General features: G+C 54.4%; 2 protein-coding genes across 2 annotated transcripts in view; both read left to right on the top strand.

Moving 5' to 3' along the window:
• The window catches only part of LOC146424105 (uncharacterized), a 261,931-nt gene extending 248,912 nt beyond the window's left edge, over window positions 1-13,019 (top strand). Inside the window, exon 4 of the mRNA XM_085043916.1 lies at window positions 12,435-13,019. The gene's annotated coding sequence lies outside the window, so the exon portion shown is untranslated. The remainder of the gene's footprint in view (window positions 1-12,434) is intronic.
• LOC146424106 (inositol 1,4,5-trisphosphate receptor-interacting protein-like 1) lies at window positions 3,365-6,224 on the top strand. Its single transcript, XM_085043879.1, has one exon. It carries the CDS (start codon window positions 3,460-3,462, stop codon window positions 5,179-5,181), a length of 1,722 nt encoding a protein of 573 aa, XP_084900005.1. The 5' UTR covers window positions 3,365-3,459; the 3' UTR covers window positions 5,182-6,224.
• Window positions 13,020-15,474: the final 2,455 nt, after the last annotated feature.

Below are 15,474 nucleotides of genomic sequence, written 5' to 3'. Positions count from 1 at the left end.
GCAGGACCTTCTGGCTCTGCACAGCTCCCTGAAAGGAGGGTGCAGCCAAATGGGGCTCAGGCTCTGCTCTCCGGGAACAAGGGACAGGACAAGAGGAAATGGCCTCAAGTTGTGCCAGGACTGGTTTAGATTGAGTATTAGGGAAAATATTCTCCACTGCAAGGGTTGTCAAGCACTGGCACTGGCTGCCCATGGACTTGGTGGAATTGCCATGCTTGGAAGGCATTCAAAGAATGTGTGGATGTGGCACATGAGGACATGGGTGTTAGGTGGACTTGTCAGTGTCAGGTTTGTGGCCTCCGACTTGATGGCAGCATGAATGTGGGGCAGGACACAGCCCAGATGCTGGCAGCTGGGAGCTGACTCGAGCCATACAGATGAGCCTTCCACACAGGCTAGCACTGGTGCTGGCAGCTGAGCCGCCAGCAACATGCCCTGTTCCCCTATTGCAGAACCCTTCCAGGTTCAAGCTGGGGCAGGGCAGGAGGAGTCTGTGGTTCTCCCAGCTGCTGAGCACAAGGTGAGAAAAGAGAAAGGGTGTTTCCCATCAATCCCTCCAAAGAGACATCATAAAGGGGAGAGAGAGGGGCAAAGGCACATTTTTGGCACTGATCTAGGCAGCACCAAGAGTGGACCTCTCAAACCCAGGTGTGCAACATGGAAAATGCCACAGATCTTCCAGTGGGGGAAAGAGCTGCAAACAAAACACAACACAATCGCCAAACCCAAGCACTAACATTTGAATTTTCTGCTCCAGAGATACAAGGGCAGAAAGCTGGAGCCTAAGCTGCATTGCATTAGCACCTTGTTGAGCTTGTCTTGTCCTCTGTCATCCTCCAGGCCAGTGTGAACCTGACCTGCTTTCACAGGGAATTCAGGGTTTGCCCAACCTGGGGCCTTGCTGAAGGCAAAGGCCAAGGAAGGGCTCTCACTTGTGCTGCCAATACCATGGAAGGCCCCAGAGCAAGAGGGGATTTCTTGGGGGCAGGGATCCCATCTTCATAGTCTGGCCTTGCAGGTTAGTAAAATCCACACAAACATCCTGGGACATTCCTGCACTGACTTCCATTCCAAAGCTTTCAATATTGTACCAGGAAAATTCACATTTTTCCTTCTGCTTTGAAAGGGGATGGATTCCCTTGGTTGATGTATGTGGCAGAAAGGTTCTCCTTACATGGAAACACTTCCTGGCAGCCTGAATCTCTGCTGCCCACTGACAACCCATTTCTCTCCTCTGAGAGGAGCTGCCTTTGCAGCCCAAGCCTCCCGACACCATGCAGATGATCCCCTGATCTCATACTGCAGGAAAAAGAGGGGAGGATGTGGGACTCAGCAAGGAAAGGGAATCCCTGCACAGCAGCCCTCTGACAAGAGCAGCAGCTTCCTCCTCTACATGGTCTCCCTGGCACAGCAGGTGCTAAAGACCACAGTGGCTACAAAGATAATTTTCACCGTCTCCCTGGCCTGGTTGTGGAGTGCTGTGGCACGTTGACATCACTGAGAAAGTGTCACCATGCGGGCAGCTGTAAAAAGCCACAGCAGGTAATGCTGCCCCAGGACAGCCTGGGCAAGCAGTGAGTGCAAGCGTGGAGGCGAGGCTGGGCTGGATGAAGGCCTGGACAGAAACACTGCCTCGAATGCTCGTGCCTTTCTATTAGGGATGTTTCCATAGAGCACAGGAGCAGGCAACTGCAAAGTGTTGCAAGCCAGGCAAGAGGGCTGGAAGGATGGTTTGGCTGCCAGGGAATCTCCTTCAGCAACTTAGGTGGCAAACAGAAGTGTATGTGCTCTGGAAAGGGATCTGGGCCTTTTGCTGGACGGTAAGGTCAGTAGGAGTCAACCAAGTGCCCTGGCAGCCAGAAGGGCCAGGCCTGTCCCAGGCTGCATCAGGCCCAGTGGAGCTCGCCAGTGCAAAGAAGGGATTGGGCCAAGTGCCCTCAGGACTGCTGTGGCCTCACCTCGAGCACTGTGTGCAGCTTTGGCAGCCACACTGCAAGAAGCATAGAGCAATGTTAGCTGCTGTCCAAAGGGAGCAAGAAAGATGAGGAAAGGACTGGCAGGCTGCTCTTATGAGGCACGGCTGAGCATGCTGGGCTTGTTCAGCTGAGAGGAGAGCAGCCTGAGGGGTCACCTCACTGCTGTCTACAGCTTCCCCACGAGGGGAAGCACCCCGGGAGGTGTTGATTTTCCTCTGGGATCTGGGGAAAGGATGCAAAGCAATGGCTTAAAGCTGCACCGAGGAAAGCTCAGGTTGGTGATTAGGGAAAGCTTCTTTCTTCACTGTGGGGATGGCCCAGCAGTGGAACAAACTCCTCCCAGGAAAGGCTACTGGCCCCAAGCCTGTTGGTCCTAAAGGAGCAATTGGACACTGCTCTTAGGTCTATGAGACAGCATGGTGGTGAATGGAGTTCAATCTAAATGACAGTGAGTAAGGCAGCAGTGTTGATCTGCCTGAGGGTAGGAAGGCTCTACTCAGGGCTATGGAAAGGTGTCATGGGTGGGTCAAGTCCACCTGTATGAGACAGAAGAAGGGAAAATGCTGAGTCCTGCCCTTTGGTCACACCCACCCCGTGCAGTGCTACAGGCTGGGGCAAGAGGGGTGGGAAAGCTGAGAAAGAAATGGCCCTGGGGGTGCTGATTGATGGATGGCAGTGTGCCCGAGTGGCCAAGAATCCAATGGCATTTTGACTTGTGTGAGAACCAGTGGGGCCAGTGGGACCAGAGCAGTGATTGTCCCCTGCCGTGGGGCACTGGTGATGTTGTTCCTCCAATCCTGCCTTCAGTTTTGGGCTCCTCACAACAAGAAAGACATGGATGTGCATGAGTGTGTGCACAGAAGGGCAACTGAGCTGGGGAATGGTGTGGAGCACAAGTCTGATGAAGAAGGGCTGAGGCAGGTGGGGGTGTTTAGCACAGAGAAAAAGTGCCTCAGGGAGGGCCTTATGGTTCTCTTCAGCTCCCTGAAAGGAGGTTGTAGCCATGCGGGGGTCAGTGTATTCTCCCAGGAAACCTACCATACGACCAGAGGAAATTACCTCAAGTTACTCCACGGGAGGTTTAGATTGGATCTCTATTCCTTCACCAAAAATGATATCAAGGTTGTGAACAGACTGCCCTATGAAACAGCAGAGTTACCACCCTCAGAAAGATTTAAAAGAAGGAAGGTCTTTGAAGAACATTTACTCAAAGGCAGCCTTAAGCAATGAACAAGAGCCACTCTGAGTGGCTGAGCTGGGCTGGGGACAAAGAGTGGGGCTGGCCTGGCTGTGATGCGCTGTGGCACCTGTGACATCACAGGGGACATGTCACAATGGGGGCAGCTATAAAAGGCCCCGGCAGACAATGCTGCCCCGGCTGAGCCTGGGCAAGTGGTGAGTGCACACTGGAGGTGGAGGGGAGGCTGGGCTGGACAAGGGCTGGGGCAGAAACACTGCACCCGGGGGTGGCTTCTCCCCATGCATGCAGGGACAGCCCCTCACAGGAGAGCCTTGGGCAGGGCACGGTGCTGCTGCTGCTGTTGCTGCTGGGGCAGCAGGACAGGCCTTGCTTCCTGCCAGCTCTCTGGGGCCCTTTCCTTCCTGCCCCCACATCCCTGTGATTCCTGCCCCTGCTGCCCCCTCTGCCAGCTGCCTCCCTCCCAGCCCCACTCAAGGCCTTCTCTCCATCCTCCTGCAGACCATGGAGTCCTGGATATTCCTGGTCCTTGCTTTGCATAGCCTTCTTCAGTACCCACAGCCCATGGATGGTGGTATGGATGCGGAGACACTGCGACTGCACATGGAGTTGCGTGCAAAGCGCCTGGAAGAGGAGAGGATTCGGCTGGAGCAAGAGTTGGAGCAGCTCAGACTCCTGGAGCAGAGTGGCTGGGTCTGGGGAGACCTGCTGGGGTCTGCCTTGCAGTACTGGCAGCTCTGGCCATTTCCTGTCATCTTGGTCTCTCTCTTGGTCTTATGGTTTTTCTGGAGGGAAAGGAGCCTGAGGAGACAGGAGCATGAAGAAGAAAATGATGGTGCAAATGCATTCAGAATGGTAGATGCAAATGTAGTACACGATGTTATTCACGTGTTCATAGGATGGAGGCTATTGTGGCGCATCCAGTGGCCTGTACAGGACCTGGAGACAGGCTGCATGTGGACAACTGACCTGATGGACAGATTCATCAATTTCTCTGGACGTGTCTTGTCAAACAGTTTCTACCCGGTGCTGCAACAAGCCATCCAGGTGGGCAATGCCTTTGAAGGCTGGACTGCCCGAGAGGAGGATGTTGTGTATCGCTTTCTTGTACCCATGACTCCTCCCCAAGGGCACTCCTTCCACCTGGAGTTGGCCAATGCAATGTGGAGGCCTGGCAGGAGCTTCCATGTCCGCGTGGAGCTGGAGTGCACCTGCACAAGGGAGCAGCAGGCTGACAACATGCTGTGCTTCCTGCACCACCCCGAGGAGGAGCTGAGGAGGAATCAGGATCCCAGCCTCCTTCACACCCTGTGCACCAGCTCCTACCTTGATGTGCAGAAAACAGGCCTCTGGTTCTACCAACTGCTGAGAGACATCTGGCCAGCTTTGCCTCAGTCACACAACTGGCGTCTAGTGCTGCTGCCCTCCAGACGCTCCTGCCAGTTCAAGGTGACCAACGGCAGAAAAAGCTTCAGGATTGAGATGCTCTTTGGGGTGCAGCGAGGCGACTCAGACGTCTTTGTTAGCAGCGAGTCTAGAAAGCCCCTCACCCCAAGAACAAGGTGGCTCGAGACCTTCGCCGTGGCAGAGATGAAGTTCTTCAGGCACATTGCCAGGCAGGCTCCCCCTTACAGCTTGCACCTCAAGTACCTGCAGTTCTTCACCTGTCTTCGTCAGGGCCTAGGCTTTTCCAGCTACACCATGAAGACCATTGTCATGCACCTCCTGAACGCTGTACCGGTGTCACAGTGGCAAATGAGACATTTCCTGAGGCGAATTGTGGATATTAGCAACAGCCTGCGCTTAAGCCTGGAAGACAAACGTCTGAACCACTTTATTGTGGGCAACCAGAGGCTTCCTGAGGAGATCACTTTGCCCCCAGATGTCCAAACGGCTGAGACACTCAATCTCTTCCATCGTATGGCCGTGGATCCGGTTGTCCATTCCCAGGTGATAAGTCAGTACCCGGATCTGCAACATCGTCTCCTGGAAATCCTTAAGCCTTGACACCTTGGAAGTGGTTCTGCTGCACAGAGCTGTGCTTGAGATGCTCACAGCTGGCGGCAGAGAAGCAGCTCATTGTACAAATCTGCTCCTTAAAGGAGAGGAGGATGCGTGCAAAGACTCTGGCAAAGGTCCCACAGCCTCTCCTGCTGCCTCAGCAGCTGGGGGACCACGGGAGTGTTTATTCTACCTCCTGGTATCATTCCATGTTCCAAAACAAGTCACTCAGATCTGCATTAAGCCCTACTTGCATACAAACTTTCCCACTCCTAAGAATGCAGATGAAGAGAGCACATGCCTTACACGCATGGCCAAAGCCACCAAACCCCACCTGTAACATGCAATTGTTCCAGCCCTATGGGAAGGACCTAAAGTTACAGTATGAAGGAAGTGGGAATGTGGGGCAGAAAAAGACAAAAAAACAGGGAAGAAATGACTGAGAGGAAAAACTAGCTCTGCTGGCCTGGGATCAGACAATGGACTGTGTCTCTCCCTGTCCCCAGAAGTGACATCTTTAGGTCAGCATTGTACCAACTGTGTTGGAGCTGACCTGAAATCTTGTATATAGAAGTATCTAGACTTTTATTTCCTAGATAAATATATCTAATTCATACATATTATATATTACATGGTTCATTAGTTGTCATATATAATATTAAAAGACAAGAAAACAAAACCATATACTAAATAATATCAAAAGTAAGAAATCTGAAATTATTACATAATGAGAAATAATAATTATAAATATTTGAAGATTTTTAATTATGATTATATATTAATTCTGTATTACTATGACGATTTTAAATTATGATTAAACAATAACAATAGAGCACATATTTAGTGTTGTCACTATCTGTTGTGACACAGTAACACTCTTAGTGCATTTAGGTCTGGAAAGATCTTCAAAAAGTAGATCTATTTATTATATAGATAACATATATATAATATATTCCCTCTATAATACTATTTTTATATACCAGTAAAGCCATATATAGTGTCACTATCTGTTGGAACACATTGCTTCAATAAACTACAATATTGCAGAATCTGGATAGTGCAAGCTTTTATTGATCTCAGCCAGACCTCTATATTGATAAATCTCACAAGTTGTCAATCTGGGCTCGTCAACAGTCTCCTTGAACTCAACCAAACTTGCAGTGCTGAACTGGTTCTAATCACAATCTAAGCCCAGCTGCCCCAACCCCTGTGATCACAGAATCACAGAATGCCTTGGCTTGGAAGGGTCCTTCAAAATCCTCTTGTTCCAAGGCTGCTGCCGTGGGCAGGGACACCTTCCACTCTGCCAGGCTGCTCCAAGGCCCATGCAGCCTGGCCTGGAGCACTGCCAGGGATCCAGGGGCAGCCACAGCTTCTGTGGGCAGCGTGGGCCAGGGCCTCAGCAGCCTCAGAGCCCACAGTTTGTGCCACACCTGCAGCGTCAACCCGCCCTGTGTCAGTGGGAGGCCACTGGCCCTGGTGCTGTCCCTGCAGGCCCTTGTAAACAGCCCCTGCCCCTGCAGGTCTCTGGTGGTGCAGGGACTGACAGGCCGCAGGAAGGTGCCCCGGAGAAGCCCTTGGAGAGCACTGGGGGCCAGCAGTGCCACCATCAGGGCAGCAAGCAGGGCCTGGCGCGGCCATCGGGGCGGGAGGGCACAGGGCGGGCGCTGAGGCCCTGCCAGCTGGAGCAGGGAGCTCTGCTGTGCGGCCTTCCTCCTTGTTCCCCCACTTTATACACTGAGCCTGATGTCCTGTGCTCTCCGATATCCCTGGGGTCACTTGTGGTCACCTGTGTCTCCTCCCAAGCTCCCATGCAATGCTGGGCTTACAGGTGGCACAAAGGGCACCTCCAGGAAGGAGGGTTCAGGGAGTCCCTGGGGCTGAGGAAAGGAGGCTTTGGGGACTGGGAGAGGCAGCAATGGGGCTCCAGGGGCTGCCAGGGTCAAGAAACAGGGAGGGTCTCGGGGCTGTGAGAAGGGGCAGATCCTGGAGCTGCAGGTTGGGAGACACGACAGTGCCTGAGGGAGCAACAGGGGGAAAGTGGAATCCCTGGGAATTCCCAGGATCCCCTTTGGGAGCACGCTGGGACCCCTGGCACCCTCTAGGAATGGAATGGGATCCCCCTGGACCTCAGTAGGAGCCAAGATGAGCCCAGGCACTCCCAGGCACTCCCAGTATGACCCTGGTCACTTCCCCTCACTCTCTCTAGGATCCCTGTTGCTCCCAGTATGAACCCATTCCCAGTCACACCCTATTATGATGCAACAATCCCAGTTGCCCCCAGCTCCTCCCACTTCTACCCAGTGTGTTCCCAGTTCTCCCAGCTGCCCCTAGTATAATCCCAGTCATTCCCAGTTACTCCCAGTATGATCCCAGCATGGCTCCAGTTGCTCCCAGTTGACCCAGCTGTGGTTCCAGCTGCTTCCAGTCACCTGCACTATGGTTCCAGTCAATCCCAGTATGATCCCAGTCACCCTCAGTGTGATCCCAGTCTCCCCCAGCATGGGTCCAGCTGCTCTCATCCCCACATGGTCCCAGTTGCCCCCAGCATAGTTCCAGTTGTTCCTTGTTCCTCCCAGTCTGATCCCAATTACACCCAGTGTCCCCTGGTAACATCCCAGTCCATCCCAGCATGGTCCCAGTCAGGCCAACTTGTCCCCAGTGTAGACACAGTCACTCCCATTTGCCCCCAGTTGCTCCCAGTGTGGTCCAAGTTCTGCCCAGCATGGTCCTGGTTGTTCCCAGTGTGGTTCCAGTCACCCAGTATGGTTACAGACACTCCCAATATATCCCAGTTGCCCTCAGCATGCTCCTAGTCATTGCCAGTCACTCCCAGACACCCCAGTAAGGTTCCAGGTGCTCCAGTACAGCCCAGTCATTGTCAGTATAATCCCAGTATGATCCCAGGATGATCCCAGTACGATCCCAGGATGATCCCAGTACAGCCCAGTCACTCCAGTGCTGCCACTGCTGGGATCCCCCACCCCTCACTGCGTTCCCCCCTCCCGCATCTCCAGGCTCCCCACAAGAGCCCCAAGGGCTGCAACTCCCTGCCCAGGCTCCCCAGCAAGGCCACTTTGGATCTGCAGCCCCCAGTTTTCCCTGTTTCCCTCTCCTTTTCCCCAGGCCGGGCTCCCCCTGTCCCCAGCGCTGGGCTGGGAGCAGCCGAGAGCCCCGCGCTGCCCATGCCGAGCTGTCCCGGCTGCATCCCCGCTCCTCCCGCGGCCTGCGACTCGGCAACGGCGGAGGAGAAGCAGGGAGGAGGAGGAGCGGGAGAAGGGATTGGGGCAAGGAGGAGAAGGAGGTGGGATTAGGGCGGGGAAGGAGGAGGAGAGACAGATCGGGAGGAGCGGGAGGAAGAGGAAGAGGAACAGGATGAGGAAGAGGAGGGCCAAAGGAGGATCGGTGAGGAGCCACGCGGTTTGTGTCTCCCTGAATTCGCAGCCCCCCTGGAGCATCGCCGCCCCCATCCCGCAGGTGAGCGGGGAGGGGGAGCTCGCCCCAAATATCCGGGGGGTCCCTGCGTTTGGGGTTTTTGGGGGATGTTTGGAGTTTTCGGGACTCCAAAGCCGAGCCGCAGCTGCCCCTCGGGGGGACATGGGGGGTTCCCCGGGAGGTGTTTTTGGGGGTCCCGGTGGCGGTGCGGGCAGAGCCCCGATGGGGGGCAGGGGGATGCGGGTCCCCCCGCGGTGGGGGTTGGGCTCTGCCCGGGCCCTCCAAGCTGTGCCCGGGGCCAGCGGGTGACCGGCGGGGGAGGGGGGGACAGCGGCTTTTGGGGAGCTCTGGGAGCCGCGGCTTGTCTAAGCAGAAGCGCAGGGAGAGGAGAGCGCCAGCAGCCCGGAGCGGGGAATCGGCGAGGGGCAATGCCTGGGATTGCTGGGAGCCCTGGTGGGGGAGTCTGGTGGCTTGGGGGCAGGATGGCCGGGAAAGGGGCTCAGGGCTCCCGGGTCCTGCAAGTGGATACTCCCAGTATGAGCCCAGTTGCCAACATTCCCAGCTCCCCCGCCCACCCCCCCCCCCCCGTGTGGTTCCAGTTTCCTTCTCACTCCCAGTATGAGCCCAGTCTATCCCAGTCTGACCCTGATCACTTCCCCTCACTCCCTGTAGGATCCCTGTTGCTCCCAGTATGAACCCAGTCACTCCCACTCATTCCCTATTATGGTGCAATTTGCCCCCAGCACGGTCCCAGTTGCTCCCAGTTCCTCCCTCTTCTGCCCAGTGTGTTCCCAGTTCTCCCAGTTGCCCCTAGCATAGTCCCAGTCACTCCCAGTACAATCCCAATATGAGTCCAGCATGATGCCAGTCTCTCCCAGCAGGGCCCCAGTCACTCCCACTTGCCCCCAGTATGGTCCCAGTTCCCCCCAGCACATTCTCAGTCTTTCCCAGTATGGTCCCAGTCACCACCTGCATGGCCTCAGGCACTCCCAGTATATCCCAGTTGCCCTGAGCATTCTCACAGTCATTCCCAGGCACTCCCAGTTACCTCAGCATGGTTCAGTTGCCCCCAGGATTATCCCAGTCACTGCCAGTAGATCCCAGTTGTCAGCAGCATGCACCCTGTCATTCCCAGTTGCTCCCAGTGTATCCACAGTTGGCTCCCAGCATGGGCCTAGTAGGTCCCAGTAAGCCCCAGTCAGAGTCCATTGACACCCACTGTAATCCCAGTATGATCCCAGTTCCTCCCAGTATGATGCCAGTGGCCCCCAGTGTGATCCCAGTTGCTCCCTGTCAATGCCAGCATGAGCCCAGTAGCTTCCAGTATGATCCCTGTGTCTCCCAGTCTCTCCCAGTATATCCCAGCTGCCCTCAGCATGCTGCCAGTCATTCCCACTTCCTGCCAGTTGCTTTCAGCATCATTCCAGTTGTCCACAGCCACTCCAAGTCAATCCCAGTATAATACCAGTCTCTCCCAGCATGGGCCCAGCTGGGAGAGACTGGTATTATACTCATACTCTGATCCCAGTATGATCCCAGTTGCCCCCAGCATAGTCCCAATTGTTCCCATTTCCTCCCAGGATGATCCCACTTGCCCCCATTGGCTCCTACTATAGTCCCAGTCCTGCCCAGGGTGGCCCCAGACACTCTCAGTTGCTCCCAGTTGCCCCCAGCATGGTCCCAACTGTTCCCAGTGTGGTTCCAGTCAGCCCAGTATGGTTACAGACATTCCCAGTATATCCCAGTTGCCCTCAGCATGCTCCTAGTCATTGCCAGGCACTCCCAGCTGCCCCAGTAAGGTTCTAGTTCCCTCAGAATGATCCCAGTCTTTCCCAGTTACTCCCAGTTGCCTCCAGCATGACCCCAGTTTCAGTCAGTTGCCCACAGTATGGTCCCAGTTTTTCCCAGTATGATCCCAGTTTGTCCCAATGTGTCCCCAGTTTCCTCCCCACATGGTCCCAGTAAGCCCCAGTCAGGTGATGCAAATGCCCCTCGGGGGGACATTGGGGTGTCCCCAGGAGGTGTTTTTGGGGGTTCCCATGGCGGTGCTGGCAGAGCCCCGGTGGGGGGTGGGGGGATGTGGATCCCCAGCGTGGTGGGGGTTGGGCTCTGCCTGGGGTCACGTGGGGACCATGTGGGACCCAGTGGGGGGTGGGGGACACTGGTTTTGGGGAGTCCTGGGAGAGGCATGGGAGGGGAGAATGGAGAGGGGCAATGGCAGAGCTGGGGAACCCCTGGCAGCGTGGTGAGAGAACAGGGGAGAGGGGATCCCTAGGACCCCCAAACCCATTGACTCCCCTAAGCGGGACCCCAGAGAGAGGAGACCCCCAGAAGCCCAAAGTGGGGAACTTGGAGAGGGGGAACCCCTGGGATTGCTGGGACCTCAATCAGTCTGGGGAGAGTGGGGATGCTGGAGAGGGGAACCCCCAGTAGACATGGGACCCCTGCAGCCCTGACAGGGGGAAACCCAGAACCCCAGAGTGGAGAGGCCAGAGAGGGAGAACTGCTGGGAGAGTCTGTTTTGGGGCTGAATCCTGGTGGTCTGGAGGTTTTTATGAAGCCCAGAGCCGTGGTGACTTCTAGAGATGAATTGGACAGGGTGACCTTCAAAGCCAAGGTAGTCACTCCTTGTTTTTCCCCAAACCAGGATTTCCCATTCCCAAACCTCGGCTGGATGGAGGAGGAAGCTGCGAGGAAGAGGAAGATGCCCCAGGATGCCCAGGCAGGTGAGGAGTATGTCACTGCCCCTTTCCCCCTCTCTTCTCCTCCATCTCCCAGCCCAGCATCGCCCCTGGCTGCAGCACAGCCCTGCTGCTGTTGGGGGATGGACTGAGGGGATCTCCTTCCCCTTCCCTCTGGCATGGAGGCAAATCCCAAATCCTCTCCTTGTCCTTCCTCCCCCAGGCAGTGAGCTAAGGGTGGAGACCAGAGAGGACAAATCCTTGCAGCAGAACGTCGTGGAAGAGGCTGTTTTGAGCATCTCCATGAGCCAGGAATTGAAGAGCCTTAATCAGAGCTCAGAACTGCAGGTTCCAGAGCAGCTTCATGATGGGGAGAAGCCCCACAAGTGCTTGGAGTGTGGAAAGAGCTTCAGCAAGAGATCCAACCTGATCTGCCACCAGCGCATCCACACTGGGGAGAGACCTTATGAGTGTGAGGAATGTGGGAAGAGCTTCATTAACAGCTCCAACCTGATCATCCACAAGAGGATCCACACTGGGGAGAGACCTTATGAGTGTGGGGAATGTGGGAAGAGCTTCAGGCACAGGTCCCACCTGATCATCCACCAGAGGATCCACAGTGGGGAGAGACCCTACGAGTGTTCCGAGTGTGGGAAGAGGTTTGTGACCAGCTCAGATCTCCTCCAGCACCAGGTGATTCACATAAATGAGAGGCCCTTCCGCTGCCCTGAGTGCAAGAAGGGCTTCAAACACAACTCCGTCCTCGTCAACCACTTGCGCATCCACACTGGGGAGAGACCCTACGAGTGTTCTGAATGTGGGAAGAGCTTCAGGCAGAGCTCCAGCCTGGTTGTCCACAAGAGGATCCACACTGGGGAGAGACCCTATGAGTGTTCCGAATGTGGGAAGAGGTTTCCAGTCAGCTCAGATCTCCTCAAGCACCAGGTGATTCACACAGACGAGAGGCCCTTCCGCTGCCATGAGTGCAGGAAGGGCTTCAGAAGGAACTCACACCTCATCAGGCACTGGCGCATCCACACCGGGGAGAGACCCTATGAGTGTCCTGAGTGTGGGAAGAGCTTCTCCTGCAGTTCTCACTTGACCAAACACCATCGGAGCCACCGGTAAGGGAAGTCCTGCAAGTGCCCCGAGTGCAGGAAGAGCTTCATGTGCTGCTCCAACTTCATCCCCCATCAGAGGACCCACACTGGGAAGAGCCCTGGTGACCCTCACTCCCAGTGACCAACACTGTGAATACACCTGGCTGGTGGCTTCTACGTCCTCCTGATTCCCTGTGGCCACCTGGACAAGCACAGTTGCAGGAACATCCATTGGGACTCAGATCAACACTGGAAATTCATTGGGAAGAGCTGATTTATTGAATTTACACCCTAAAATTCACCTGCTGTGTAGTAGTTTCTTCTGGTGTCATCAAGCAATGCTGGGTGATCTTGGAGGTCTTTTCTAATCTAAATAATTTCCTTCTTCAGCCAGTCAGAAGAACCAAAGTTGAGGTAAAATAAAGGAAATGAAACAAAGAGATGTAAAGCTGCACCATTTTACTGAGTGACTTGGGGAGTTGGGAGTGAATTTGGGGTTCAGGGGAAAATTAATGCAGATTTGGTTGTTCTGGGTCTGCCCAGGCCAGGGAACGGGGTGACGATCCCATAGCTGTGGTGGTGGAACAGGTCAACCTGAGCCCATCTGCTCTCCAGGAGTTCTGCTTGTCTGTCCCAGTTCCTGTCTGGAGTTCCTTTCTGGGTCTCTCTTTTTCTTTCTTTCTTTCTTTCTTTCTTTCCTTCTTTCTTTCTTTCGCTCGCCCGCTCGCTCGCTCGCTCGCTCTCTTTCGTTCTCCCTCCCTCCCTCCCTCCCTCCCTTTGTGTCGCCAATATTCCCCTCAGAATCCTACCCAAAATCCCCCGAAATCTCCCCAAATTCCCACCGAGACCCTCCTAGATCCCCCCAAAACCCCAAAAACCACACTGGAGACCCAAAAAAGGCACGATCGGTTTTTATTCAGGGAGGGGTCTCCCTCCAAAACATCCCAAAATGGGCCTAAAAACCCCAAAATCACCCCAAAAATGGCACGGATTGAATTAGGGTCAGGGTCTGCAGGCAGCCTGAGCAGCAGAGTGTGTGGTTAATTAGGGGTTAATTAATACGGGTTGGGTTTAATTAATTGGGTCCAGCTGAGCAGCATGGCATGGCCCTGCAGTCCTTCCTTTACACCATCAAGGGGCAGCATGGGGCTAATTATGGGTTAATTAATTAATTAGCGTTTAATTAGGTCTGGCTAAGCAGCACGGTGTGGCCCTGCAGTCCCTCCTTCACACCACCACGGGGCAGCATGGGGTCAGTTAGGGACACTGTCAATTCAGGGCAGGGTAATGACAGAATCACCGAACCACCAGGTTGGAAGAGACCTTCAAGATCATCGAGTCCAACCTATGTCCCAACACCTCAACCAAACTAAACCATGGCACTGAGTGCCACATCCAATCTCTTTTTAATCACGTCCACGGATGGTGATTCCACCACCTCCCCAGGTAGACTATTCCAATATTTTACCACTCTTTCTGTAAAAAACTTTTCCCTAATATCCAACCTATATTTTCCTTGGCGCAACTTAAGACTGTGTCCTCTTGTTCTGCCAGTTGTTGCCTGGAAAAAGAGACCAACCCCCACCTCACTACAACCACCTTTCAAGAAGTTGTCGAGAGTGATAAGGTCACCTCTGAGTCTCCTTTTCTCCAGGCTGAACAACCCCAGTTCCCTCAGACGTTCCTCACAGGGCTTGTGTTCCAAGCCCCTCACCAGCCTTGTTGCCCTCCTCTGGACGCGCTCAAGTGTCTCCACGTCCTTCCTGAGCTGAGGGGCCCAGAACTGGACACAGCACTCAAGGTGCAGCTCACCAGTGCCAAGTATAGGGGAAGAATGACTTCCCTGGTCCCGCTGGCCACACTATTTCTGATCCAGGCCAGGATGCCATTGGCCTTTTTGGCCACCTGGGCACACTGCTGGCTCACGTTGAGTCGGCTCTTGACCAGTACGCCCAAGTCTCTCTCTGCCTGGGCACTGTCCAGCCACTCTGTCCCCAGCCTATAGCGTTGCAGGGGGTTATTGTGGCCAAAATGCAGGACTCGGCACTTGGACTTATTAAACTTCATATGTAGAGGGAGAACAGCATGGAGGCGCCAAGGTCAGTGGAGAAAGTGGTGGAGGAGGTGCTCTGGGTGCCGGAGCTGAAAACCCTCTGCTAGCCATGCTGAAGACCATGGGGGGAGCAGGAGGTTCCCCTGCAGCCCATGGAGTCCACAGGAGTGCAGAATTTCACCCACAGCCCACGCCAGAGGAGCAGGTGGATGTCTGGAAAAGACTGTGAACCAGTAGGAGTCTCATCTAAGAGTTAATACTGCAAAGGCCTTGCAAGGGAGAGAAAGGCTTTTTCCTTGCTCCTGGCATGGAAGCAGCCTGGCCTCAGCTCGGGAGAGTCTGCACAGCACCCTATGGACAAAAAGACTCACGTTGCAGCAAGATTCGGGCAGGATGTTGCTTGTGAGATTGGACCCACGCCAAAGAAGTTCTCAGAGGACTGTCTTTCGTGGGAGGGACCCCTGGCTAAATAGAGAACCTCTTTTCCTGATTGGGCTGACCAGAGGACCCCTCAACTTGCCCCCTGTCTGTGTTGCTAGTTTGGAGAGAGGGAAGGGGTGGGGGGGGGTGAGTGCAGAGACTGCTTCTTAAGAGGGTGGGGGTGAGAGCAGAAAACTGTCTGGGGAGAGAGAGAAACAAGTAGAGATAAAGAGTATTTGTAGTAGAAGAATTGTGGTGATGAGTAAATTTGAGAATCTGCTCTGTGGACTGAAAAGAGACCCCACACCCTGCCCCCCCCCCACCTGGCTTGTGGATTGTAAAGGAGGAAAGGGGGTGAATACTGTAGGTTCTTAAGAGGGAGGAGGGAGTGAACAAAAAACTGTATGAAAAGTTTATTTTTGCCTGCATTTATCCTCCAATTCTGTTAGGTAATTAAACACTTTTTGCAACTTTAAGCTTGGAGCCTGTTTGCCCTGTTTGCGTGTGTCCTCCTGGCAATGTCCAGTCTCAAACCCATGACACCAAAGTACCCCAAATCCATCCTAAAATCCACCCCCAAATTCCCTTGAATTCCCCCAAAATACACCCC

Source organism: Lichenostomus cassidix, unplaced genomic scaffold (assembly GCF_008360975.1).
Source record: "Lichenostomus cassidix isolate B80296 unplaced genomic scaffold, HeHo_3.0 HiC_scaffold_42, whole genome shotgun sequence".
NCBI lineage: Eukaryota > Metazoa > Chordata > Aves > Passeriformes > Meliphagidae > Lichenostomus > Lichenostomus cassidix.
This window is presented reverse-complemented; position numbering and strand designations above follow the sequence as displayed.